The sequence below is a fragment of the Coptis chinensis genome, chromosome 2 (assembly GCF_015680905.1).
Source record: "Coptis chinensis isolate HL-2020 chromosome 2, ASM1568090v1, whole genome shotgun sequence".
Lineage (NCBI taxonomy): Eukaryota > Viridiplantae > Streptophyta > Magnoliopsida > Ranunculales > Ranunculaceae > Coptis > Coptis chinensis.
Genome location: NC_141457.1, coordinates 404,186 through 429,443, shown reverse-complemented (window position 1 = coordinate 429,443; position 25,258 = coordinate 404,186). Strand labels below are relative to the sequence as shown.

At 37.3% G+C, this 25,258-nt stretch overlaps 4 protein-coding genes and 1 long non-coding RNA gene across 8 annotated transcripts; 2 read left to right on the top strand and 3 right to left on the bottom strand.

Moving 5' to 3' along the window:
- The first annotated feature begins 944 nt into the window (after positions 1–944).
- LOC147514234 (uncharacterized) lies at positions 945–1,872 on the top strand. Of its 3 annotated transcripts, none has more exons than XR_015207298.1 (3): positions 945–962; positions 1,328–1,467; positions 1,555–1,872. It is a non-coding gene; the product is annotated as an uncharacterized LOC147514234 (long non-coding RNA). The 3 variants fall into 3 exon arrangements; XR_015207300.1 differs by having other exon boundaries at positions 1,529–1,872; XR_015207294.1 differs by having other exon boundaries at positions 1,328–1,872.
- Positions 1,873–2,501: 629 nt separating this feature from the next.
- On the top strand, positions 2,502–8,450 carry LOC147514233 (Glutathione S-transferase family protein). Its single transcript, XM_086581781.1, has 6 exons — positions 2,502–2,635; positions 2,739–3,229; positions 3,312–3,393; positions 3,503–3,597; positions 7,824–7,991; positions 8,078–8,450. Exons 2-6 carry the CDS (start codon positions 2,767–2,769, stop codon positions 8,242–8,244), a joined length of 975 nt encoding a protein of 324 aa, XP_086437907.1. The 5' UTR covers positions 2,502–2,635; positions 2,739–2,766; the 3' UTR covers positions 8,245–8,450.
- A 1,872-nt stretch (positions 8,451–10,322) lies between these two features.
- LOC147514232 (WD-40 repeat-containing protein MSI3-like) lies at positions 10,323–15,041 on the bottom strand. Its single transcript, XM_086581759.1, has 5 exons — positions 14,364–15,041; positions 14,148–14,291; positions 13,751–13,875; positions 11,658–11,753; positions 10,323–10,695 (listed from the first exon to the last, which is right to left on the bottom strand). Exons 1-5 carry the CDS (start codon positions 14,988–14,990, stop codon positions 10,476–10,478), a joined length of 1,212 nt encoding a protein of 403 aa, XP_086437885.1. The 5' UTR covers positions 14,991–15,041; the 3' UTR covers positions 10,323–10,475.
- Positions 15,042–15,109: 68 nt separating this feature from the next.
- On the bottom strand, positions 15,110–16,351 carry LOC147514231 (NHL domain-containing protein). The gene has a single exon (XM_086581770.1). The coding sequence runs from the start codon at positions 16,349–16,351 to the stop codon at positions 15,242–15,244; it is 1,110 nt and encodes a 369-aa protein (XP_086437896.1). The 3' UTR covers positions 15,110–15,241.
- Positions 16,352–19,148: 2,797 nt separating this feature from the next.
- LOC147514230 (Single hybrid motif superfamily protein) lies at positions 19,149–25,120 on the bottom strand. Of its 2 annotated transcripts, XR_015207271.1 has the most exons (8): positions 24,661–24,986; positions 24,529–24,577; positions 24,314–24,440; positions 24,139–24,209; positions 23,986–24,058; positions 20,934–21,058; positions 19,652–19,709; positions 19,418–19,557 (listed from the first exon to the last, which is right to left on the bottom strand). XR_015207271.1 is itself a non-coding variant. In XM_086581744.1 (7 exons), the coding sequence occupies exons 1-6, from the start codon at positions 24,809–24,811 to the stop codon at positions 20,945–20,947; spliced, it is 585 nt and encodes a 194-aa protein (XP_086437870.1). In that variant the 5' UTR covers positions 24,812–25,120; the 3' UTR covers positions 19,149–19,557; positions 20,934–20,944. The 2 variants fall into 2 exon arrangements, 1 of the variants encoding a protein (XP_086437870.1); XM_086581744.1 differs by lacking the exon at positions 19,652–19,709 and having other exon boundaries at positions 19,149–19,557; positions 24,661–25,120.
- Positions 25,121–25,258: the final 138 nt, after the last annotated feature.

Here is a 25,258-nt window from a genome sequence, read left to right as displayed (position 1 = left end):
TCTCAGAGCTTCCACCGGTATCGCTCGGCACCACTGAGCCACCTCCACTCAACACACAACCCTCAACACCTTACCCCACATCCTCCATGTTCAATTCCAACCATAAACTCACAACAAAACTAATCAAAACATTAATCCAAACGATCCAGAGATGAGCGGTTTGGTTTGGTGCCGATTCAAGCCATTAGGAGCTTCAAAGAGACCCACCTCCACTCAACACACAACCCTTCTAACATCAATTATCACCCTCACGGTTTCAAATCTCCAATTCAATCAACAGTCCATACCAACTTGATCTACATCACCACCTTAATCCAAAACCCAATAGAATCGGCTTACCCAACTCCAACAGACAAGCTTATATCCAACGATATCAACAATTAAATTTGATTCAACATCGCCTTTTTATTACTTAAGTTTGTTTTACACAAGCATTACCGGACTAAGTCGATCACAAAGAGCAACTAACGAACGGTATGTAGAATAAACGATATTTAGAATAACACCGGCGAATAATTGAACGAAAAGAAATTCTACATTAGCGGATATTAAACGGAAAAGTTTTTACAATGGACTTGGAAATATTGGTTCTGTGAAAGATAAAATATCTACTCACCGTTATAATCCGAACAAATCCCTAAAATCGAAAACCTCCAAAGACCTAAGTCGACAAATCGATCTTTCTTGTTCAAACCCCTTTTTTTTTTTTCTCAGTAAAACTCTCACCTTTTTTTTTCTTTCCTAAAAACTCTACGTGAGAAACCCTTATTTTCTAGTTTTTCAAACCTCTCCGAAAAACCAGGGTTTTAAACCTATCTACTTACTTACGGGCTTTTTTTTTCAAAACTACTGGATATCATATTTCTGTTTTCTATTTACATTATTATTATTATTATTTCTATTAATATTATTATAGGAAATGAAATAAAAAGACGGGGTGTTATAGATATGTTGCTAAGAAGGTAATTCATACAAGTTTTTTTCACTTGTGGCTATTTTTTTATAAGGTTTTTCCTCATGTATGATTACTGAGACCATGTACTGTTACACTGTTGTTGTTGTTATAGGGTTTCAATGTCACTTTGATGTATGCTTTGATATTTTTGTGTTGATAATGCTGTTTTTGCTGTGAAAAAACTCTACATTTGTATACTCTGATAGTCCATACATTTATTATTTGTTACATTTTGTTTGGGTTTTTGATGTCATGTATGCTATCTTAGATATTGTGTTTATTGAGGCCATGTTTGATTCCATGCCCTTTTAATTGGATTCCTTTTGATTTCTGATATCTATAGTGTTCATGCTGTTGTTTTCTTTTTTCCAGAATGGTGATAAAGACAAATTACTAGCAAGGAGACATTTTTCAAAAGCAGGGGAAGTTGTTTGGCGGAAACACCAGTGTGACTTTTTTTTATAATATGGCATACTCTTTACCTTGTTCGACCTTTCAAAGCCTACCAGCAGGTATATTACTGTTTTGTTTCGTATTGGAAAGTAAGGTTTCTGATTATGTCATTTGCTGTAGTACTGATTGATCGCAAATCTGGTTAGATTCTTCAAGAGAGTTTCTGGATCCATCTTTGCCAAGTTCGAGTAAAGAATGTTTCGGTGAAGGAAGTAAAAAGTTGTTTTGAATCTTCTTATGTTAAATCTACATCCGAGATGAAGTCGCTTGATTTGTAGGAGATGGGTGTTATGCTGTTAGTCTTATTGTATGTGGTTTCAACCTTAGTCACCAGAACGTAGCGCCCAAGTTGAGAAGCTCTGTGATCTAGAGTGCTTTCAGAGCGCCAATAAATACTATGTATAATATATTTTATGTATATTGAATTAGAGATGAATGAGATAATATTTGTATTAAAAAGTAAATTATCTTATACTATATCTTACTTTTCAGTAATTAAGCATTTATTCTTTTGTTAATATAAAGTGAACAAGTACATCTAATAAGAGCATCTTTAATGGTGAGACCAAATAAATACCAAACACCAAATTCTTGAAACCATTTGGTGTTTGGTTCAATAAGCTGCGCGGTTTTGTATAATATATTTTATGTATACTGGTAAAATTTGGTATCGAATTTTTGATGTTTGAGCTGAAATTATGTTGTTCAATAAGCTGCGCGGAAACAACATAATTTGGTATCGAATTTTTGATGTTTGAGCTGAAATTGTTTGGTGTTTATTTGGTAAATTTTTTTTGTGTTTTTCAGGTATTATCATTAAAGATGCTCTAACATTGGTATAGCATAGAGACATGAACAAAAAAAAGTTTAAGTAGAGACAGTTAAGCCAAAGTGTGAAATACTCGTCATTTTACTATTGCTTAATCGCAAAACTTAACTATCTCCCCCAATCTCTCTCTCTTCTCTCAAGTCAAATTTTCAAGATGTTGTTCAATAGCGAAAATCTGACGTGCATGATGAAATTTCGGTGCAAATTGAATCAATGAAATATCACAATCTAACGAATTTACCGCCAAATGTCGTGATAAACCTCGGTGGCAAGAGGAGGTCAAGTGTCGTTAATATGAATGAATGGTAAAATAGCAACGCGGAGTTGGTTGCATCACTTATTAAACCCTAGTCTAAAACCCAGCCCCGTTCTCATTTCAACTTCCTCCTCGGGTAAAGGTATCAACGTTGCCTTTCTTTTAATAATAATTCCAAATTTGATCCTAATTTAGTATGCATACAACATAATATCTGATTCATTCTTCGTCTGTGATTTTGCTAGACGATCCATTTTTTTAAAAAAATAAAAAATGAGAAGGGCTCAACAATATGTTCTTGTCAATGGAAGATCGGTACTTGGAAACAATTTCTATAATAATAATTTGCACCTTGCTGCTGCTGCTGCCTCTATGTACAGCAGCAGCACCACCAACAACAACAACGGTGGGTGGTCACGTTCGCGCTGGTTCCCGCCTTCCTCCCCCTCCTCCGGCAGTGTATTAGCTGGAGCCGTTTCCTTCTCAGCTGTTGCTGCATCCTCCGAAATATACGCCAAGGAGCCACCCCCTATCAATCTCCTACCCAAGGACGTTGTTCTCTACCAGTACGAGGCTTGCCCTTTCTGCAACAAAGTCAAAGCCTTTTTGGACTATTACCACATTCCTTACAAGGTTGTCGAGGTTAATCCCATCTCTAAGAAAGAGATCAAATGGTCTGATTACAAGAAAGTTCCTATTTTGTCTGCCGATGGTCAAAACTTTGTTGATTCCTCTGGTTTGTTTTGCTTCTCACTAACTCCTCTCTTGCTCATTTAATCCAACACCCATACTTGTTAATTATTTCTTTTCTGCTGCAGATATTATCAATAAGTTGAACCACAAGATTCATCCTGTCGGTTCAGCTCCTAAGGATGATGCTGAAGAGAACAAGTGGCGCGGGTAATCTCCACCATTATCCTTTAAATTATATATTCTTGTTTATCACTGCATAGCTCACTGCTGCTTCCGTCATAACCTTTTGTTCTAATACTTTTCTTTGCCTGTGCAGATGGGTTGATAATCACTTGGTGCATATCTTGTCCCCCAACATATATCGGAATCCTTCTGAGGCGCTTGAGTCATTCGACTATATCACAAGTCATGGTAACTTTCTCAGATGCTTTGCTTACATATGCTTACTATCTTGTTAGCCTTTGTTCTCATGTGATGACATTCATCTTCACATCTTCAGATTGTAGATGGTTGTAAATTTGTAATATATCATATTTCAAACACCAGTGTTCTGCAATAACGACTACGTTTGATTCAATTACTGCAGTAATATCGGTAAAAGAAAAATGTTATATAATCGCCACAAAATTGTCGCTGGTTAGTTGTTGTCTATTTCACCCTGATACCCCAAAAAAACACATAAAGGTTTAGAGGGGGAAATCTATCTTTGGTTGTAGAATTTTGCATCTCTAACCATCTCTCTGTGCTTTTTTCAAATGTACTGTTGAATCAAAATGCTCATAAATCTCTGATTCTGCGTTTGGCTCCTTTGCTGTGTCCTTTATTTTCCGTAACTCTTAGGGGGTGTTACATTTGTGGAAAACTGGTTTCGCAAATTGGAAATATTCCATTTGTTGGATTTCCTTATTGAGGAGAGGAGGAAGATGAACTTTAGGAAAATACAGTTTTCATGATAAATTTCCAGTCTTTTTTATCGGTAACTATGTGGAATAGTAGTTGGTAAGAACTGAGGAGTGACTTATGAAGAGAGCTTGAAGAAGGAGAGATGCGAAGGCTGTGTTGAGAATCTTTATGGGTGGGAGAGATGAGTTTCAACGTGAGGAAGAAGGAATGTTTGTTAGGTGTGTTACTTTCTTTTAGTTTGCAGTAAAATTTGTTTTTCTTTCAAATCAAGCAAACCTCAGTATAACTGCGTTGAAGACGTCAATATGGATTTGCACAGACATGAAAGATAAAATCAGGAGTCGGTGCTTTCAGGATAGCATACTACCTTTTTAGATCCATTAGAGGATATTATTATTATTATTATTATTGCAAAGCATTAAAATAACTATTAAATGCTGGCTATGGGGTTTGTCACCTTGCCCACCCACTAGGTGATAAACTCAATAATCAGTTTGAGATAGTTAGTTTTATATTTCATAACCCCTCAAATCCCTTTTTTTCCCCGGTGGACATTGGAATAGCCCCAAGACCTTTGGGCCCAACCTTGCAAGGCTTGATTGGTAGTTTGTGGTAAAACTTATTTTTTAGCAAACGAGCCAAGGAGCACTCTTTGATTCTGACAGAAGGACTTCTAGATTTAGAGGTTGATTTTAGTCCTTTGTGTTTTATTTTATATTCTCTCAGTAAAGTGAAGATTTTTGGTCGAATAAACGTAGGCTGAGAAAACCCACAAGGAAAAAGTGGATTTTGAAAAGAAAAAGACTTGGGAAATGGGGTTAGGTTGTATTGTAACCATTTTTTATGGTTTGTTGTTGGTCTACTTCTGGCTCTACTGCTTAACTTTGTATCTACTAAGAGAAAAGGGTGGGATGGAAAAGGGTAAGGGAGCTCAAGGGTCTTGATCTTAGTTCCTATGTAGAGTGCCGCCCACCCCCCTCCCCCCCCGCTTCGTCTTTTGGAGTCTGTTAAAAATCGCATCAGCTCCTTGAGGCTCACTGCCTGAGACTTTGAGGCTTAAGCCTCAATCCCCCAAAAATAAATCTTTATAAAAGAAAGTTAGAGAGAGAAAAACAGACTGGAAAAATCAAGAAAAAACGGAAAACCAGCTATATCCGATCTTGGTTGGCCTTTCACCGCTAGCCACACGTCATCACCTTATTGTGCCAATAGCTGTAAATTCAGAAAAATGAGAAACAGTATTACCATATTAATGAAATTACTATAGCATATAGAAAATGTAGTGAAGCTTAAGGTTTTACCTTCAAACAGATAGGCAAATAGCAATAAGTATATTCACAAATCACAGATACTTAACTAGTCAAATAAGTCTCAAACGTAGACATAGTCACAGTCACAGGTCACTAGAAGTAGACACTCACTGAGTCACATATAGACCAGTAGTCATAGACATGAAGACATTAATACACTCACTGGCTTAAAGTAATAGACTCAATACTCATAAATAAGTTGTCAAAATAGTGGGAAAAAAGTAAAAACAAAAAATGGTTAGGCTGGGTAAAGCCCGACTTCCAGTAAGGCTAAGCCTCAAAGTGCATGCCTCAAGCCATTGAGGATAGCCTGCAAGGCTTAAGCCTCAAGGTGCAAAACTCCTAAAAGGCTTAAGGTGCCCGCTTTGAGGCTTAAGCCCCAACATGTTTTTTTAACCCTTGATTTTACCTTCGTTCTTGACTGTCCAAGAACAGCCTTTATGTTCACTTACCTATTTATTCATATTCTTCCACAAAGCCTTACACTAAGTGAAGTAGAAAATGCTTTAAAATAAAAAGAATTCGTGACTTAAAAAGTTAAAAAAAGTGACGGTGGTTACGACAAATTATCTGGTTATGCATTTGTGGTGTGATGATTTACTGGATACTCTCATATCTTTGGGTTACACGAAAGTTACAGCTTGGAATAAGATGAAGCTGGAATTGGCAAAAAATATATTCCCATTGGTTATGAAGAAAAATTATTTATGCTAGTGAAACAACATACAAAAACTATCTATTGCGGCTGAATATACTGTAGTGCTGTTATTACTTTCTACTCTTGCAATGCTGACAGTAACTGAAGAACAAAAAGTTGCTGGTTACAGGAATGTTTTGAAAACATGTACCTTTCGAAGAGATTGATACTGTGTGGTTTTTTATGAGATCCCAACAATTATAACATTGTCCTGTGGCTGGAGTTCTGCAAAAAATAAACAATGGTCAGGATGGCCAGTTAATCTAGGATGGTGTTGGCTAAAGCCACTCCAACAAGTCAGCTCTGAAAAGAGCTAGAGACAGAAAATAAAGGAGAAGAGTTGTGAAGAATGAATACTTCACCTATCAGAGTCCATTCTTATATGGGAACGGAGAGAAGGTATTAGAATAGAGCTCCTTGATTGCCAGGGAACTAGTAGTCCTTTTTCAATTATCATCGAGATCTCAATTATTGTGGAAGTTATTGCTTTGGGAGGGAATCCAGTTTGATTTGATTTCTAACTTAGCCTTATACTTCAATCGGTAATGACAAGCAATAAGAAAATGAATGAGGAAATCCTATTAAAGGGTTCTTGCCAAGCAATATGTTGAACGAATGCTTCAAAAGATGAAGTGGGGATGGAGCTTCGATATTAAAAAGTTTGGTGGAGTATTATCTGGAAAAAAATGGCTTGTTTGCTTTGAGGGCATACCCTAAGAGACCAAAATATGATCCAAACCATGGAGTCACATGATATTTCTTGAGGTCAAAGAGGTGTTGTTTACTTGGTCAAGGGATGTTTTGGGGTTTCGAAATGTGTACTTTTAAGATAGGGGAGAGGGGGACTGCATCATGTGGTTACTCTATGATCTGAAATGTAGGTTTGATTTTATGCAAAAACAGTTATTAGATAATGATAATTTCATGAATTATTGGAGATTGAAATTTTTTTAAGGGTTTTTCAAAACATAAATAGTAGAACTTCCTTTACAAGAAAGAAGAGATGGGTCAGGGATGGCAAAGTTTTCTGAAACTTTGTTATTTCAGATGTGCTTTTGAGGCTGGTCCGGTTACATATGGCAAGAACCTTGGCAAAGCAAATGTCCCCCTTGTCAATAGCTTGAACTAAAAATATTTGAATATTGGTCATCATGCATATTATGTTTCTTAGTTCATGGCATTCTTTTAAATAATACTAACCTTTATTGTGTCAAATTTGTTGATCAATGGTTATTGGCATAAATCTATAACAAAAACGTAATGGAACAATAATACTCTCACCAATTCAAAGAGAAACCTATGAACTATCTATCACACAATGAAATTGATGATAGTGATGCATAGTCTTACACTAACTTAAAGAAATGACACTATAGGAGATCATAATACCGGGGAAAAAAACATGCTTGAAAACTAGCACTGGTGCAATCTTGGGAGGGGTAAATCAAGACACAGCGAGGTCAGGCGTATTAATCAGCCATTGCTGATTTTATTTATTATTTCTAAGTAAATTTTTGATGATCAGGTTATTCACCTGATTTGTCCCTTCATTCTTATCCAAAAAGTCATCTAGAAGTCAGTGGATTATTTTCAGCAATCAGCAGCTTAATGTTGACGGCCACTGAAAACTACTTGACAATTAGTATCTTCATTTTGATAATCAAATAATCAGATTCAAGTTTACTGCCCTCAGGATATATTAAACCATGGGTCACTTGTCATTGCAGGCAATTTCAGCTTTACAGAGAGAATTACGGCTAAATATGCAGGAGCGGTAGCCATGTATTTTGTTTCGAAGAAGCTTAAGAAAAAATATAATATCAATGATGAACGGGCATCCTTGTACGAAGCTGCAGAAACCTGGGTGGATGCTTTGAATGGGCGGGAATTTCTTGGTATGTATGTCTAATAGTCGAGAGGGCACGAATCAGGAGTAATCCAGTTTTTTCTTCTCTTTTCTGAATGGCGACTGTCTTTGCAGGAGGCTCTAAACCTAATTTGGCAGATCTTGCTGTCTTTGGCGTCCTGAGACCCATCAGATACCTGAGATCTGGTAAAGATATGGTGGAGCATACACGAATTGGTGAGTGGTACACGCGAATGGAGACAGCAGTTGGAGAGTCTTCTAGGATCAAGGCTTCAGAATAACTTTTTGTTTAAGGATTGAGTGTATGTTGGTGCTTCCTTCTGAATCTTGATGTCCAAGTTTTGTTTCTCTATTAAGTGCTTGTGAAAGGCAGCATTTTTTTGGTGTAATACGTTCTAAAATGGTTTCTGCAAGCAAGTCTAAGTTATAGATAATTGTTACGGGTACATTTGAAGGTAAAATAATTGCTGTACATTCATTTTTTAAAGATCATTGTTAAGCAAATACATAGAGTAGATGATCTGCGTATCTGTTTACTACTGAAACTATGCTGCAGTTTTTTTTTGATGCAAATCATACTAATATATATATTGAAACTCTTCACACAAACATAGGACGGCAGTTTGAAAACAACATACAACTTGGAAGATCTGAGCTTCCTAACTGTTGGTTGGCCCAAGCAGTTAACAGGTCAGCATCCCCATTAAAAACTATGCTGCAGTTCACAACTGCATTTGCGGATGTGTTCACTAATTCACTTGTTGCTTAGCTATTAATGCTTCAGCAACTGCGGATTGGAAAATTTCCATGTACTTGCGGGATTGACTGAAACTGAAGGTCAGTCAGTTAGTAAATTCGTGGATGGCAAAAGTTTGATATGGAAATTATTCGCCTAAGATTCTAAATATTTAACAATAATATTTTTAAATATTCGGTCCAATAAAATATTAATGGCAAAAATACGGTATACGTGTTTTAAACAGGTATAATACGAATGCATTTCTTTATAATTCGGCTATATATTTTACATTTAAAATTTTGATATATATAATTATATAACGTTTTTATTTTTATTTTTACAATTTTATTCATGAAAAAATAATACAAATGTCAAATTTTTTGTTCTACTTACTATTACTAACACAAACAAAATTAAAAACGTACCACCAACACATCCATTCCTGGAAAACAATATTACTTTTGAGTTTTGATCTTCATGGCTATGGCTTCAAGAACTAAAAAATGGTGGAATATGTTTTCTAGCTATGGTTTAAAGCCTTCAAGAATTAAACACATGTTTTTCTTATTTTTTAGTCTAAACATTTAGGGGTTCTTTAATCATTATTTTTTTAGTGGGTTGAGTTTTTCCAATTATTAAAGTATGAGAGTTTCCATTTCCAGTTTCCAATTTTTACAAGTAAAAGCTCCGCTTTTTTTAATTTCAATAATTCGGACATTATAATTCGGCAATAATAAGTCTAGCCCAAGAAATTCGCTTATTAAACCGCATCTTTCAAATATTCACCGTCTTATTTGTTTTATACGGGAATCCTTATAATTCTCGAATTAAACGGGGAATTACAGCTACGCCAGTTTGCTACTTATAAGTCTGGGTGAGTCGGGTTTTCCAGCGTGCACTTTTGGTACCTATAAGTAGCCAAGTAAGGCAAAATAATGGGTCTGCCAGTTATAAGTGGCTAAAAACAAACACCATTTACAAGTTACAGTAAGTGGCAAGCTATTTATAAGTGGCTAAAAACAAACACCATAGAACCAGTTTATTTGGCTTTGATTTTTGGAATTACGATATGGTGCATTTATTTTCCAGCATGCAGTTGGCTAAAGGTTTAGTTTCATATCAAGCAATGACATCACGGCCAGTTGTTCGTTTATGAAATTTGCTAAGAGACAAGTTATAAGCTTGTCAGCACAAGTACCAGTAAAACACTTGGATTTATCAAGTACCGGTAAACATTCGACTGCTTGCGTTGTCATCTAATATAGACCGATTTCCTCCATTTAAATGATGGATATACACGCTATAGAACAGATCCTACTTCAAGTAACATTAAGAGAAAAGGTCATCAAATGAGACGCAGGGAGCTGATTCCTGAGCCCCTTGCAAGAACTTCGGCAATCAGCGCTCTCATTAGGCTGGAAGTCTGGAACCGTGGCATTCAAGAATACATTTCTTTCAAAAGAAATTTATTTGGAAATATGAAGAGGCTGAGTTGGAGAGATTGGTAAATTCATCTGTACACAGTTATTATACCATTATACCAGAATTTACTACATTAATTTACCGTGAAAATGGACATCACTATGACTACTGTATGTCAAATATCAAGGCAATGCAAAGTGATTATAACACTGGAGATTTTTACTGAAGGCTACAGCAGTTTCAGTACAGTGTCTATTAAAGCCTAATTGGAAAATCAAACACGATAACATCAATTCCAGCCAACCTAAAGTTGTACAGCTCAACATCTCTTGTTCCAAGCTACAAGTTAATCTATGGACAAGTATCAGCTTGCATCTCACGGTCGTCACAGTATATGCTCTCAGCCATCTGCCATATCTGAAGGATGTTATCTTCGCTCACGCTTGAAATGACCCATGGCTTGTTCTCGTTCCAAGAAAAATCTGAGATCTTGGCTGTATGACCACCATGAGAAAAGAGAAGCTCAGGAGGACCATCCTCAGCATCTTCTTCTGATTGTTCATCACCGATCCTGAAGGCATTGATCAGAAGGTAAGGCAAAGTGAATATAGGAATGCTATTTATATATAAGAGTGCAACGAAAAACAAAATGACCCAAACCAAGACATGAACACGTTAAGAAAAATGATGAACCAGCGTACAAATATCACAAATAATATGGTAGAGCGCAAAAGTTTGACCAACACATTAACTCCTCGGTGTTCCAAGCAATCTGTCGCCAGTTTGGGGGGGGGGGGGGAGGGGCTGTGATCCAGAGCCTTCGAGGGTTACCATTTGCTGACCCTGGGAACTGGGAAATGTAATACTGCTCTAATGTAAATGAAAGAGAAACTTCACAGAATGAAGGCCTATCCTACCCCTCAGTTTCTTATTCCCAGTCAAGAATCAATCACTTATTCAGATATTCACTCATTCAAGCCTTTTCCTCTTCCTTTCTAGTTTTCATACTTACTTAGATATTCACTTATTCACTGAAGAACTAATGGGGCCACTCACCACTAACATCACTACTGATGTGTTCAATTACTCGGTGCATGTTCGGCAAAATCCCTATTTACCAAGATATCGGAAACCAAAGAAAAACAGTATATTCTAAAGATAAAAGAGATTCATATTTCTTATCGATCGATTCCTCAACCTTTTTCTAAAGAAATGCTGGCAGAATGCAAACAATAGCAGTAGCAAATCCAAGAGTTTACCAACTGAACTAGTGGCAGTGGCTACATTTACCGAATGTACAATATTTCATAATTAAACTACAGTGGATCCATGATGTTTAAATCTGTTGGCATCAAACTTATCCCTACACAGGAGGTTTAGATAGTTTTGTATATATAAGTTCTATTATGTCTACATCAAATACCTACATCGAAATAGACAGCGGGAAACTTCTTAATAATCACAATATTAAAATGAAACGACTACAGGTCTCAAATCTTGAACGACCATCATGCCATAGTCAGAGTGACCTACCTGCTGAGATCCCAAATCATCAGCCTCCTGTCAGCAGCAGATGACGCCAAGACAGTTTCGTGTTTAGGGCTCCACTCAACCTGGAATACCTCATCCCTGTTGAAAGTAAAACAAAGAGCAATAGTAAGAGACCAAACCAAAAGTCCACACGGCACAGCAGAAATGCAGGGGGTAGAAATCCTACTCATGCTTTTAATTGATCTAGCAATTGTAACATAAATATCATGTTAACATTATGGAAAACAAACATAGACAAAGGGTATAAAGGGTGGGGAGAGATGTAAGAAAAGCATGTTTAAGGATCTAAGCTAAGTAAGAACCAAAAAATCACCTCCTTAAAGTAAAAACCTTTCCTGCTCAGTCTGGAGAGGCCCAAAAAAGCAAAGCAAACCTCTCCAACTCAACCCTGTGTCCCTCTTTATGATTTTTGCTAATTTACAACTTACTTATCTATTTACTAATAGCGTTATTGTTAGAGTTCTGAGTGAGATATAGGTAGGACGCTTTAGCCCCAAGAAATTTTTTATGTTTCTATATTGTAAACCAACTATTTTTCCTACATAAGAAGTATGAGAGAAGGCCAAAACTAATTCAGCTGTACTCTCTTTACTCCCCAAACTTTTTTATTGTCTATTCCTTTGGCAAGATAAGCTTTAAACAGATATACCTTACACAGATGAATTCTAAAAATCTAGAGTGCACCATCATCTGAGCATCATCATATGGAAACTCTATCAGCCGAACACTAGGGGGGAGCAAATTGATTTAGAATGTCAAATTACATTAAGCTGCAAGACGGTCCTTTATTCTCACTGATAGATCTCCAGCTGGACATATCAAGAGCCAAAGAAGAATCACGCGACCCCTATGTCCCTTCTAATAAATCCCAGTGTTAGAAATATTGAGAAGATGGTGACTGTGGCAACCATAGTGGAGCTGAGCCAGAGCCTCAGAGTCAGTACTAGGGGCCAAGTACCGGGCATCTTCAGATGACACTGCTTTACCAGAAATTTGATTGGCTCAATAAGTCAAACTCATCCTCTTTTCTTGTGGCTTGAGGCAGCTTATGGGGTAGACACAAATCCAACTAAATCATCCATTACATTTTGATTGTTCATGCTGATGACAAATGTCAAGTGTCTTCTAGGCAGTAACCGAGCAAGGATTTTCGTGTTGGAGGTGGGGGGGGGGGATGCAAAATGTTGACCAACAATGTCAAAAATGTGTTTCTTCCACACGATCATTTTCTATATAGCACAAACAAAATGAACTTCAAGTAATGTTTTTTTATTTTTGGAAAAGAAAAGGCCAACTGAACAGAAGGCTAACATAAACAACTTAGTTTCATTATCTTTAAAAAAAAAATGAAAAATAGAGATCTACCTGAGTAAGGCTACTAAAATTCCTACAAATTTACTATTTGTTTGAGAAAGGTGAAATATAAGATTTGTATGGTAATTAAAAAGGATAAGGAAAAAAAACTGGAGTGACTAAATTATAGGAAGTTGAAAAACATGGGCAAATTCATGATGTACATAACATAGACAGACTCCTCATTGTTTGGAAACTGCAAGAGTGTAAGTTATGCATATAACAATATTTCAGGAGAGGGATACATAGCATTTAAACACAAAGGATTTTAGTAGTGCATGTAACTTGTTGGACCCGCATCTGCTTCTAGGTATTTTCGTGCTGAGAGAGAGACTCGTTTTGAATTAGTTAGGAAACCCTCATATTTAACTCTGCTTAACTCAATTAGAGCTAAAACAGACAAATTTCTGTTTTCTACATGACCTAGATTGAGTCAAGGTCAAAGCCCATCAGAATCATACAATAACGAGTGAAAACATAACAGCACTTGGCAGAGCAGATATGTTACCTACAATTAAGTATTCTCAAAACAATTATAGCAGCATGTCTTACAAAATCTTGAGTAGTATCATGAGACACCTGGAAGGATAATCTAGACTTATAAACAGTAGACCAAGTAAATCTGTAAATGCAAATCTGATAGCATATTTAGTTGACAAATAACATCATTTCACTGATTAAAAATAGGTAAATACGAATGTCATTAAAGATTAGGGGCATACGTGTGACCAGAGAAACTGTGCAGTGCTGCTGTTAACTTGCGTAGATCAAAAAGATTCACAGTTGTGTCTGAAGAAGCAGTAGCCAAAATCCATTCATTAAAGGGATTGAATGACAGATAGTTGACCTAAGGAGCAAAAAAGGTCAGCACAATGCTTACATGGAGTTAAAAAAAAGAAGATGAAGCATAGTTAAACCAAATGTACGGCAGAGACTGTACAGTTGGAAAACATCTACGGGTAGAATAGTTATCCAGTAATGTTTGGTACAGAAATACGGAGCAGTTAGCTTACAAGTATATCGGAAATTAACAAGATGCATATAATTATTTATCAATGTGGAGGCAGAATAATAGTGGAGGTTGTTAACCATAATAAAATGAGGGATTGATTGATTCACCTCTTTTTCATGAGCAATGACTGAAGATTGGGGCACGTTGGAGCGCAAATCCCAAATGGCTAAGCGGTTGTCGTCCCCAACAGAACCAAACAAGTTTTCACTCTTGGAGTGCCAAGACACATCTTCAACAACATCCTCATGAAACTAGAATAAAATAAAATAAGCATAGTAATAATAAGAATAATGTATTATGATTATAGTTGGGTGAGTGAATACCTGGTAGGTGGACATAGGGTGAAGTGTGAGAGGGGTTGTTGAAATGTCCCACAAGCAAATGTTGGAGTCATTAGAGCCGCTGAGAAGGTAACCCTGCTTGTGAGGGCTCCAAGACAAGCCGTAACCTTCCTGGGAGTGGCCCTTGAGTCGATAGCATTGATTTTGAGAGGAGGAGTCGAAAACACAGACGTCGGAGGCAGTGGTCTTGGCAGCAATGAGATGAGGGTTCTGAGGCATGTACCTTGCGCGGTTGAGTTCCCCGTCGCTGTCGTCGAGTGGAATTTGGTGGGTAATCTGAACCCGAGGGAGGGAAGTGTCGTCGTCGTCGTCGAGGTGAATAACTTGGGCAATCATTAGAAAATTGGGAGCGCCATCACATGTGTGGGTCCCAAGGATGAGTGAAGAAGAAGAAGGGAGCCACTGGACAGTGAGGGAAGGCCATTCCAGGGCATGTGAGATGACCAGATCGTAGAGGAAGGGTGTGTTTTTCTTCCATACCTTGTACTCTTCCTGCATCTCTTCTTCTTCTTCGCCGCCGCCGCGTGCCATCGCCATTTCTTGTGTTTCCCGCCAAATCACTAACTCACTGACGGTGCTAGGGCTCAACTCAAAACTATATATCGCCATTTCTTCCGATATATCGAGATATGATGTTTTCGGTATTAATAATATAGTTTTCAGATATCACAGTTGTTTAATAATAATAATTTAAGAAACCACACTTAAAAATGAATTCAGACCAAAACTTGGAAGCCAAAAACAAAATTTATATACATTGAAAATACTTACTTCAAACAGATAAAAAAAAATTCCTTTTATCTTCTTTTACAGATAAAAACCACAGAGACATGTATATTGATCCTGGAAGCTCACCCAATCTAACTCAACTTTTTGCTCATGTTTTTGACAAGTCGACTCATCTGAAATCTCCAATACATAAAATAAGCAAGTCCTAATCCTATCAACACAAACACCCAAATCATTTCATCTTCAGTATCCTTTGATGACTCTAATTCTTCAATGGCAAACACTTCCTTTTCACCTCTGCCCAGTATACCCACGTTAACATTTCCATATAACACATACGCACGGTGGTCATTATGCTTGGTCACAACTGAAGTGGGAAACCTCTCCGTATTGAGGGCAATTTCGTCATAAACAACTGCTTCTCCCCAACTATCCTGGCTCTTAAGTAACCAGGCCATGTATGGAGACACCACCACAACAGTTCCATCACTTCTAACCGAGATGCCATCAGCCCCTACCAGATCCTTTGTTAATAAAACTCTTCTTGCTCTTCCGTCCTCCGCGTCCACTTTGAACATCTTGCCAGTGTTTGTCTGCACAACTAACAGATACCCCTTGCTGAGGTACGCAATCCCATTGAGCCCACAAGAACGATAGGGCAGCAGATCACTGTGTGGAAGATCTTGAGGCACCGGATAAGAGGTGAAAGCTGGGGATTTAGAGAAGATAGACGCCTCTCCTTCAAAGCTGACCTTCCATATAAAATTACCAGCTGAATTGGTTACATAGGCGGTGCCACTGAAGTCAATGGTAACGTCATTAGCAACTTCACGGTCGTCTGATAGTTTTGCAAGAAAAAGTCGTTTGCGTGAAGAGAGATCATAGGAAGCGAGTGCGTTGAAGGGGGGAAGAGGTTCAATTGCGTGGATGACTGCAAGAAGACGTCGATTAATGGAGTCAACCGCAAGACCGAGGATGGTGACATTAGGTGGAAGGTTAGGGTCAGAGATAATGGTTTGCACTTCGCCAGCGTGATTGATGGAGTGAATAGAACGTTCACGAAGAGATCCAACAAGGAAGTGTTGAGCAGATGGGTGGGGGTCCCAAGTGAGACCTTCTGGAAAGAGATTGGGAGATCGAAAGGTGATGATGTGACTTTTCGAGGCAATGGTGGGAATGAGACTCATAACAACAACAATGAGCAGAAAAATTAAGCACATTTTGTGTGTGATTGAAGTCATGTTTCCAGTGATTTGACCGTAATGTGGTGATGACTAACGCTGAATCGAGCACCTGCAAGATAATAACTGACATCAATAAAGTGAACTTTTAGCTTTTTCCATAATATCAGAACAGAATCAAACAATATGTCAACATAAAACACAAATGAAATGCATTATCCCTTAAAGCCTCAAAGGCATACAAACATAGTACATTTCAATTGGAAGCCGAACAAACTTGAACAGAGCAGGAAGGATGTAAAATCAGCAAAGCATTATAAAATTTGGAAGTTTGAAAAGACATACATTGTCAGTTCCAGCTCTCAAAATCCAAATTCATAATAAACTGCAGCACCTAAAAATTAATTTTCTGATCAAATTCAGTGACTAACTCGAAAGAACCACATCAAGAAAGGGGAATGCCAGAATGGTATTACATATTGTGCATACTTTCTAGTAACCAAGTATTGGTCAATTGGTAGTTTAGGTCCATATATTATCTATCATCTCAAAGTTTGCATTCTCTTGAACCGAACCCTTTTTTTAAAAAAGGTCCCATTCCTTAAAGAAAAATCTGGTTTCAAATTTATGTCCACATATCTCACCACCTAATTCCAACAGCACCAAGAAAATCACCAAGAATTCTTAGGGTCCATGTTCAAAATCACTTCTTTGGTTTCTTTAGACATAGGCATAGTTCTCCGTGAGTCCTTGACAAATGAAATAGAGTTCTCAACATAACTTCTTCTATGCATATGGGCAGATCAAGCATGCAAAAAAGATGTCGGTTCCTAATAGTTCCTACAATGATCTGTTGAGAGGATATAGCACCTACCCCAAATTAATATCCTCCTCCTATACCACCCATAAATTTGCCAACTTTGCAGATTTGTTATTAAGCAAAAACTTTCAGATTTAATCATATGTAAGAATTCTATGCTATATGCCTATAACCTTCCAAGCCCATATCTCTAATTGATAACTGTTATGGAAACACCGCACAGAACCCTGTATTTTTTTATAGTTTATACGCACTAATAGGTGAGAGATTGACAGGGTCCACCCTTGTCACCTAATGTATCTTCCAGTAGAGAGCATTCATGTATTATTGCGTCTTAAATTTCTTTCTATAGTGGTACGAGGAGATTACTGCTGTGACTTCCACTAAGCTTTTGTGCCCATACAATCCAATCCCCTTCCTCAATGCTTATTTACTAGTATGTTAGCCCAACTGGCTCATTGGTTCATCAATTCTGAGAGTTTTTGGTACTATGTCCACAGAATATAAGCTTCCTACTGAAGATGTAGAATTGTTAACAGGACTTTAAAGACTTGAATGTTTTAAAAACTAGAAAAAATTCTTAAATTCCGATGGTTCAGTATGTATCGTAAGTCCTTAACAATTAACAGTGAGTTTGAACCCCATGAATATAGACATTAAAGTTGCACATAACAAATGTAGAATAATATTGAGAGCGTGCAGTAGTATAACAATTGAAAAGTTGATAGATGATAAGAGAAAACAAGTACCTGAGTGAGTGAAATAGATCGTCCTCGGCTCTGTTTGGCAGTCTGCCCAGATTCAGTAGTACAAAAGGTTGTTTCTTTATTAACTTGCTCAGTGTTTGTTTAGATTGTGTAACACATTTTAGACAATTATTATTCTCAAATTCAAGATCTACCATCAAAACTCTAAAGAAACAAATTCGTTTTGGTCTTACTTTTCTCTGATTGCTTCTCTACAAAACAATGGGTCACCATCAACTTACTATTGTTAGAACGCAATCTGAATCTGATATTTCCCGACTTTTACGCCTGTACAGATATTTAACCCATCAATAGAGTGGGCTATCAAACTTATTAGTCTAGATATCTTTTGATCCCAAGCCCAATACACCCCCCACCTAAAAACCTTTTCGAATTTGAGGTACATCCGACTGGAAGGAAGCCTTGTCAAGCCATTGTAAATTAGAACACCTCAAATCTATTAAGCTTTAGACATGCGGAGGTTCTACAAATGAACTTAATAAGCTTCTTATTTACTAAAGAACGCGATGGTCCTCGAGAACATTACAAGCAAGAGAATATCGACAGGTAAAAAGAGAGGGCTGGAAGAATTTGCTACGTGCTCTGCCTGGTACATGAAAATTGAAATTGAAAATTTTCTCATTTTGAAATTTCTAGCATTGACAAATCTACTGATGTAGTATGCCACAATCCTGACATGAAAGTAGAATTTGTGTTTGGAATTGATCGTTTAATCGGAGATATAAAAGTGACAAAAAAACAAAATTAACTTCTCAATTTTTTTTTAATCCAAACAAACCAGCTATGTCGCCCAAGAGAGTCACAAAAAAACAAAATGAACTTCTCAATTTTTTTTTAATCCAAACAAACCAGCTATGTCTCCCAAGAGAGTCACTTGAGTGTACTGAAATGATATAGCGAGACCGTTTGAATATATACTCAAACAAACGATAATTTGAGTGTATATTCAAACGATTTGGCGAAACCGTTTGAGTACCAAACCACCCGTAGAAACCGTTTGAATATCAAACGACCCGTGGTTTTAACCTAACGAGACCGGTTGGATTGGTTGTTAGGCCCAATACAAAGCATTTTTTTTTTAAAAATAGCAAACTTATAATATATATATTTCTTTTTGAGAGGTTGCCCAATGCAATTTTTTGTTTTTTTGATAAAAAATTACCCGATACAGTTTGATGAGTGCCCGATTAAACTACCTATCTTTTTGGCATCTATTTATATTTGTTGACCGATAACACAAGTTGGAGCTCACACGACAAAAGTGCACAACTTTATTTTTGTTCGCTAACAAACATACTTCCACTACTTAAAAATGAAGAGGAGAAATATTCAACTCTTGCATACACTTCGGAAGTGGATCCCGTTCCTGGTTATTGGCTATCCCTCCCCCTCCCCCTCCCCCTCCCCATTGAAAAGTCTGATCCATCTACTAAACTTGCACAAAGAAAATGCAGTCCTAGTAACAGAGTTTCTGACATGCTCCAGTTCAGCATTCTCTAACACCTCCTTACAATCACCTTCAAAGAGATATTCTGCTCCTCCCAACCTGATGGCCAATTGTACTGCAACCTCAGCTGCCGGTAGCTCCGCTTCTTCTGGACTACTAGTTTTAAATCTTTGCTCCAACCCATCCATCATGGTCCCAAGTAATTGCTCCAGCTCCAACCCAGTTAGAATTCCTGTCATATGCAACATCAAATTTAATACACATTGTACCATTTGTAATAATAGGGAATAAATCCTCAATGTTCAAAGGGTTCAAATTGTAGGTACAAGAAGATGTTGAGGGAGCTGTACTGGCTTCCTCATGATCCACTGTCAACGTTCAGGTCTGCCACATTATTTGGGTTAGGTGCAGTCATAAAATTAGGCTAGTTCCATCACCATATGACAAAACTAAATCAAACTCACATAATTAGAAAGGCTCAAACATTCTTGACATTGGAAGGCTTCAAGCTTAATCTTTTATGTGTACAGCCAAAACTCCAATTTACAGGTAAATCGAACTGGCATACTAAAGTGCAATCCCGGGTGAGTGGAAGAGAAAAGGGGAGGATAAAGAAATTTTGAAAACATTAATAATAAGCGGGTGAACTAGTGTTACCCCACCCCCCCCTAGATGGGAAATTAGGGTCTCCCCCCTAAACACACAGTCAACTTGGTTTGACCGTTAACTTTCAAGTCAAACAACTGAAAATGACATAAATGCCCCCACCTAATTAAAATTGAACATTTTCTTTTTGAAAACAACGAGGGCATTTGTGTAATTTTTAATTGTTTGACTTGAAAGTTAACGGTCAAACCAAGTTAACCGTGTGTTTAGGGGGGAGACCCTAATTTCCCATCTAGTGGGGGGGAAATCCTAATTGGCTCATCTAGTGGAGGGGGGTAATACTAGTTAACCCATGATAAGCCAAGCAAAATTGCAAAAGGACTGTACAAAAAGTTGAACATGAGATAAGAAGTCCTTTTTTTTCCATACTATAAAATGCAGAAGTTCTACAAGTCTACAAGACTACAATCAAGACTCCTTATATGTGCGGATCTAAATTTCTAAAACACCTACAAGTCTACAACCTTCAGACAAACTGCATAATATTTTCCGTGCCCAAAATTCATTCTTCAAAAACTCTTGTTCTCATAGGGACCAAAATAGTTTAGCCGGGCAAAAATAGTTCGCACCATACTGTGACAGTACAAAATCATCAGCATATTTGGCGCTTGTTGCAAATCAGTCTTATAGCACCTACCAAATTGTGGGTCATAGAGATTACATGTACGCTCACCAAACACATCAGTTCAAAGTTCAAACTTTGATATAGCTTTTATCTTATTTTTCACCTTCAAAGAGCCTCAACCAAAAGAAAGGAAGAAGACAAAAAAAAAAGTTTCACGAACAGCTTATATGGCACATGATGTGTTATGAAGTTCCATTAGGACTCGAACATCATCAAACCCAATAGACTAACACATCATAATATGCTTCTCACGATACATTCAGGTCAAAAACTTCAAGAAAATGTCATGGTCATTGCAGACAAGACTATCGATTTACCTTCAAATGAATCAACAAAGATCTCTTAGTTTCTTATACTCTTCAAGCGTCAATAACAAATTCCTGATTTTGAGCCAATCTCCAGGTTTTGGCATTGTAATTGCAATGTATCCTTCTCTGTCTGCCTGATAGGATAAGAGATGGGAATGAGTAAATAAATAATACTTTTAAGTGATGAAGGAGAGAGAATAAGAAGTGGACATGTATTAGTGTTAATATGAACACAGAAAGTAACTAGGTTGGCCCCATTATACCAGTATACTTTCCTACACAATTCCAGCACCGAGGAAAGGTATCCCAAAAGCCCAAAAGTATTTAACTAAGCCTAATAGTTAGCAGATCACATTCGAAATGCTATTGTCTGAACAATATGGAAAGAAAGAAACATGAGGATATTTTAACAAAAGAAAAATGGGGTGCAGAACTTAGTAGGGGTGTAATCAAGGAGCTCCTCTTTGATTGGGAATGTGCTACACATTGTTTACGAGTGTAATATTTGTTGATCATGTACAATTGGGATGGGATAGTGAGATGAGTGAGCTCTTGTGTGGGGTATTGGGGGAGTGAGAATTTGGTCGAGTAGCTCTTTTTATTTTTAATTACAAAGCGAGTTTTACCGTAAAAGAAGAAGAAGATAGGACAGTTTCAAGGTCCCATTTATATTTCAGTTGTGTGGCTCTTTGTTGTTTTTTACTTTTTTAGGTGAGGGATGACCAATCTTGTTTCTATTTTGTTTTCACAATGATACACTTCCCCAAGGCCTCCTTAATATTAGATGGAGGCGCCCAAAACACATTGAAAGGCGCAAAGAATAGTGCCCAATCTTAAAAGCGAATGAACAACTAAGAAGGTGGTCCACATGTTCCTCCACTACCTTGAAATGCATGCACATATTGTCAATATTCACACCCCTTCAATTCAAATTGTCAATGGTTCGACTCCTACCCGAGAAAACAACTCTATATGGGATGAAGTTCTTCCAAATCCCCTAGAATAGAAAGTTGGAAATTATTTCATTCACCGCAAGCACCAATGAGGCATACTCCTTAGCCAAAACGTTGTAAAATGATTTCACAATAGAGGCATCTTTGTCATCCTACACCTATAATCTCTTATCCACTCCTCCAAAGTTCTACTCATTTCATAAATTGCAAGCAAGAGTTGTTCATATCTCTCAATCTCCCAATCATTGAGTCCCGCCTTGTTTCATTCCACACCATTAACAACCCCTTCCATGCAGTCTGAAGTGAGAGTTTTTCTTATTTGACGTAGATTCGGCCATATCGTCCTTTAAGTGAGGTCTCCCCCACCCAAATGTCATACCAAAAAGAAATAGAAGTTTTGGTATACCAAGATGAAAAGTAATCCCTTTAACAAAAGTATTCCAATCATTGTCCACCAGAGATACCTGCAAAGAGTGATACCAAACAGGTTTTTAGGTTTCTTGATCAACCATTTCGTCTCTCTTCGCATACTTGTTCGCCGCAACCTATCCAACAAAGCTAGATCCATTAGCAAAACTTGTTTACAACCCAAGTCACCCTCTTCTTTAGGAAGGCAATTTCTATCTCATTAGACAAAGTTCAATTTATCACCTTCACTACTCCGTAAGAATATTCTAAATAACTAACACAAATGTTTCACCACACCCAAAGGAACTAGGTCAAGTGAAATATTATAGTTAAGAATATTGGAAAGAGTGTAGTGTATCAAAGTCAATCGCCCCCATTTAGAAAAGGCACTTAGACTTTTACCACCACCAAACGAGAAACAACTTTCTCTATCACCTTGCTCCAGTACCACTGGAATTGCTTTTACCTCCCAGAGGCAAACCCAAATATATATATGTACGGGGAAAATAGTGAACACCACACCCCAAAAAATTAGCAATTTCCCCCTCGTTATCCTCCTGATCAACATCATAGATCTTAGACTTAGACTAAGTTGATCTTGTGGCCGGAAATAATAGAATACGTAAAAGACCGCCCAGACTAGATCAACTCCCTTCCAGCTTTAGCCAAACTATTCCTCATCACTTAACAACTCCTCTTCATCACACCTGCCTATATGACGACCTCATCCGCATCACCCAAATCGTTGTCCAACTCGTTATCCGAGACCAAGTAATTCAAGAAAAAGTCATTATGTTTTCTTTCAAATTTCAAATCGTCAAGAACATCGTCAACCTTGTGAATTTCATGTTCCAAAAAAATTATTTCAAAGAGTCAACCTAATGCAAGAGATCTTGATAATAATTGTTTTTAGTAGTAGCTTCGCTAGTTTCCTATTTTCCTTTTAGTTTATTTAATGAGCTTAGGAAGTGTTCATTTTGTGTTTAAGTGATTAGCTTCTATTTTGTATTTTGAGTCCTAGTTTAATTAGAACTATTTATATTTTCGTTTTTAGTATTCCTAAACTATTTAGAAGAGTCTATAGGTTCCATTGTGAGCCGTATTAGCATTAAGAAGCTAACTTAAAGTTATACCTAGCCTAAGAAACATGTTTTCAGTGTTTTTAGCAAGTTTCTACATAAAGAGCTCCATGTACGAAAATCATTATTATTCATCACTTAATTCAATCAAAACTTTTCATGTTTACTTATGTTTATTCTACTAATTAATTTTCAAATTTCCAATGAACTATTCATACGCTTCCACTACGTTACAACCTTTGACTGATGTACAATGTACAACAGCTACAATTAGCGAACCATATTGCCAATCATATCTGATCAGATATGCAGAAAACACAACTACAGACGGAAAAGGAGAAGAAGAATCACACATATGAGCTACTGTTCATGCAATACTATACAAGAAACGGTAATATCTAACTATTACTGATGTTAAGTTCGATCTAAAAGAAATAGACTACGAATTACAATCAGCCATGAGGGCGTATGAGAATTCCCCTCCTTCCAGAGGTTATGCCACATACACCAGACTAAGATACACAATATTCCATACACTTGGACCAAGATAGAGTGATTAGGTAAAAACGTAACATATGGCGGCTGCAGATGATGATGATGATGATACAAACTTTCTCTTACCGCAGAGTTTAGAAGGTCGGGCTGCTTTATGAGTCTATCGTTTACTTCTAGTAAAGAGCCTTTTACGCAACACCTGAAGAAAGCCACCCAAAATAAAAATGTCTTTAATCAAACAGACCTAGGCAGCAAACAATGATAGTAGGCAGTACCGACCTGACAATATAGGATGTTTCTTTGACAAAAACTTTGCACAAAGCTGTGTTTCTCTCAAAGTGGCGAGCATTCTGCGCGAGACAAGCTTGGGGATTAGTTGAGCAAAACTGGCGTCTGACAAGCACATGAGATTAACTAAGCATAACAATTATGAGATTGTAAAACAATGGATTACCCTTTTATGTTTTCCTGTGACTTTAATTTCGCTTCGATTGGACTTTCCAACGTTGAAATCAACAGACTTAACAGGCTCATTCTCTCTCAATGCAATGTGTGTCGGGGCCAAGCCTATGACACATAACCTAATTTTTTGGATTAAAAAGAAAACAAGACCATTTAGTTTAACATGAATTCCAGAAATATGCTATTTAATTTCTCTTTCTTTCTTACCCATTAGCGTGGCGATGAACATATTGATCATGCCCTGGATTTATGAAATCTGAAAACAATAAGGAGGAGATTAGAGCTATGAATCTATGTCAGCACAACACAAGACACAAACAGAGACAAGTAAAGAGTGACCAGGGGCGAAATATGTAACAAAATTGGAGTCAGTGGCTGAGGGAGGGGTGACTGGCAGATCGTCGATATTGGGTACAAGAAGGCTATGCAGCTCTTCATCTTGCTGCTGATGAGGTGACGCCGTTTCGGTATTTGTGTGCCCGTCGTCCATTGGATTGTCTAGTGTTTTTTCAAACGAATGGAAAGAAAAGAAGAGATGAGATGAGGGCTATTTACAAATTACAAGTCTCTTTTTCGTTTCCTATGTCCATATTACGTCATGGAGAGTTCCAGCTACGCCAGATTATTTGGCATAAAATTAGGGTTGTTACATCATCAGTAACCATATGGATTAACTTATATTCATTTTGGATTAATAGGATATCTCATTATGGTGAGCGGATAAAAACAAAAATGGAAGGTTTTTACAAGTGGTCTAAACAGCATAGGATACATTTTCTTTTTGCAGTACCCTCTAGCTTTTCTTTACCCTGGTTGAATAGGTATGCTCTTTTGTAGAAATTGCACACTCTATTACAATTGCGCCAAGGTCATAAAATATTACAATTGCGCCAAGGTCATAAAACTAAAAGGACGGTTGAATAGTTTTGATTTTTTG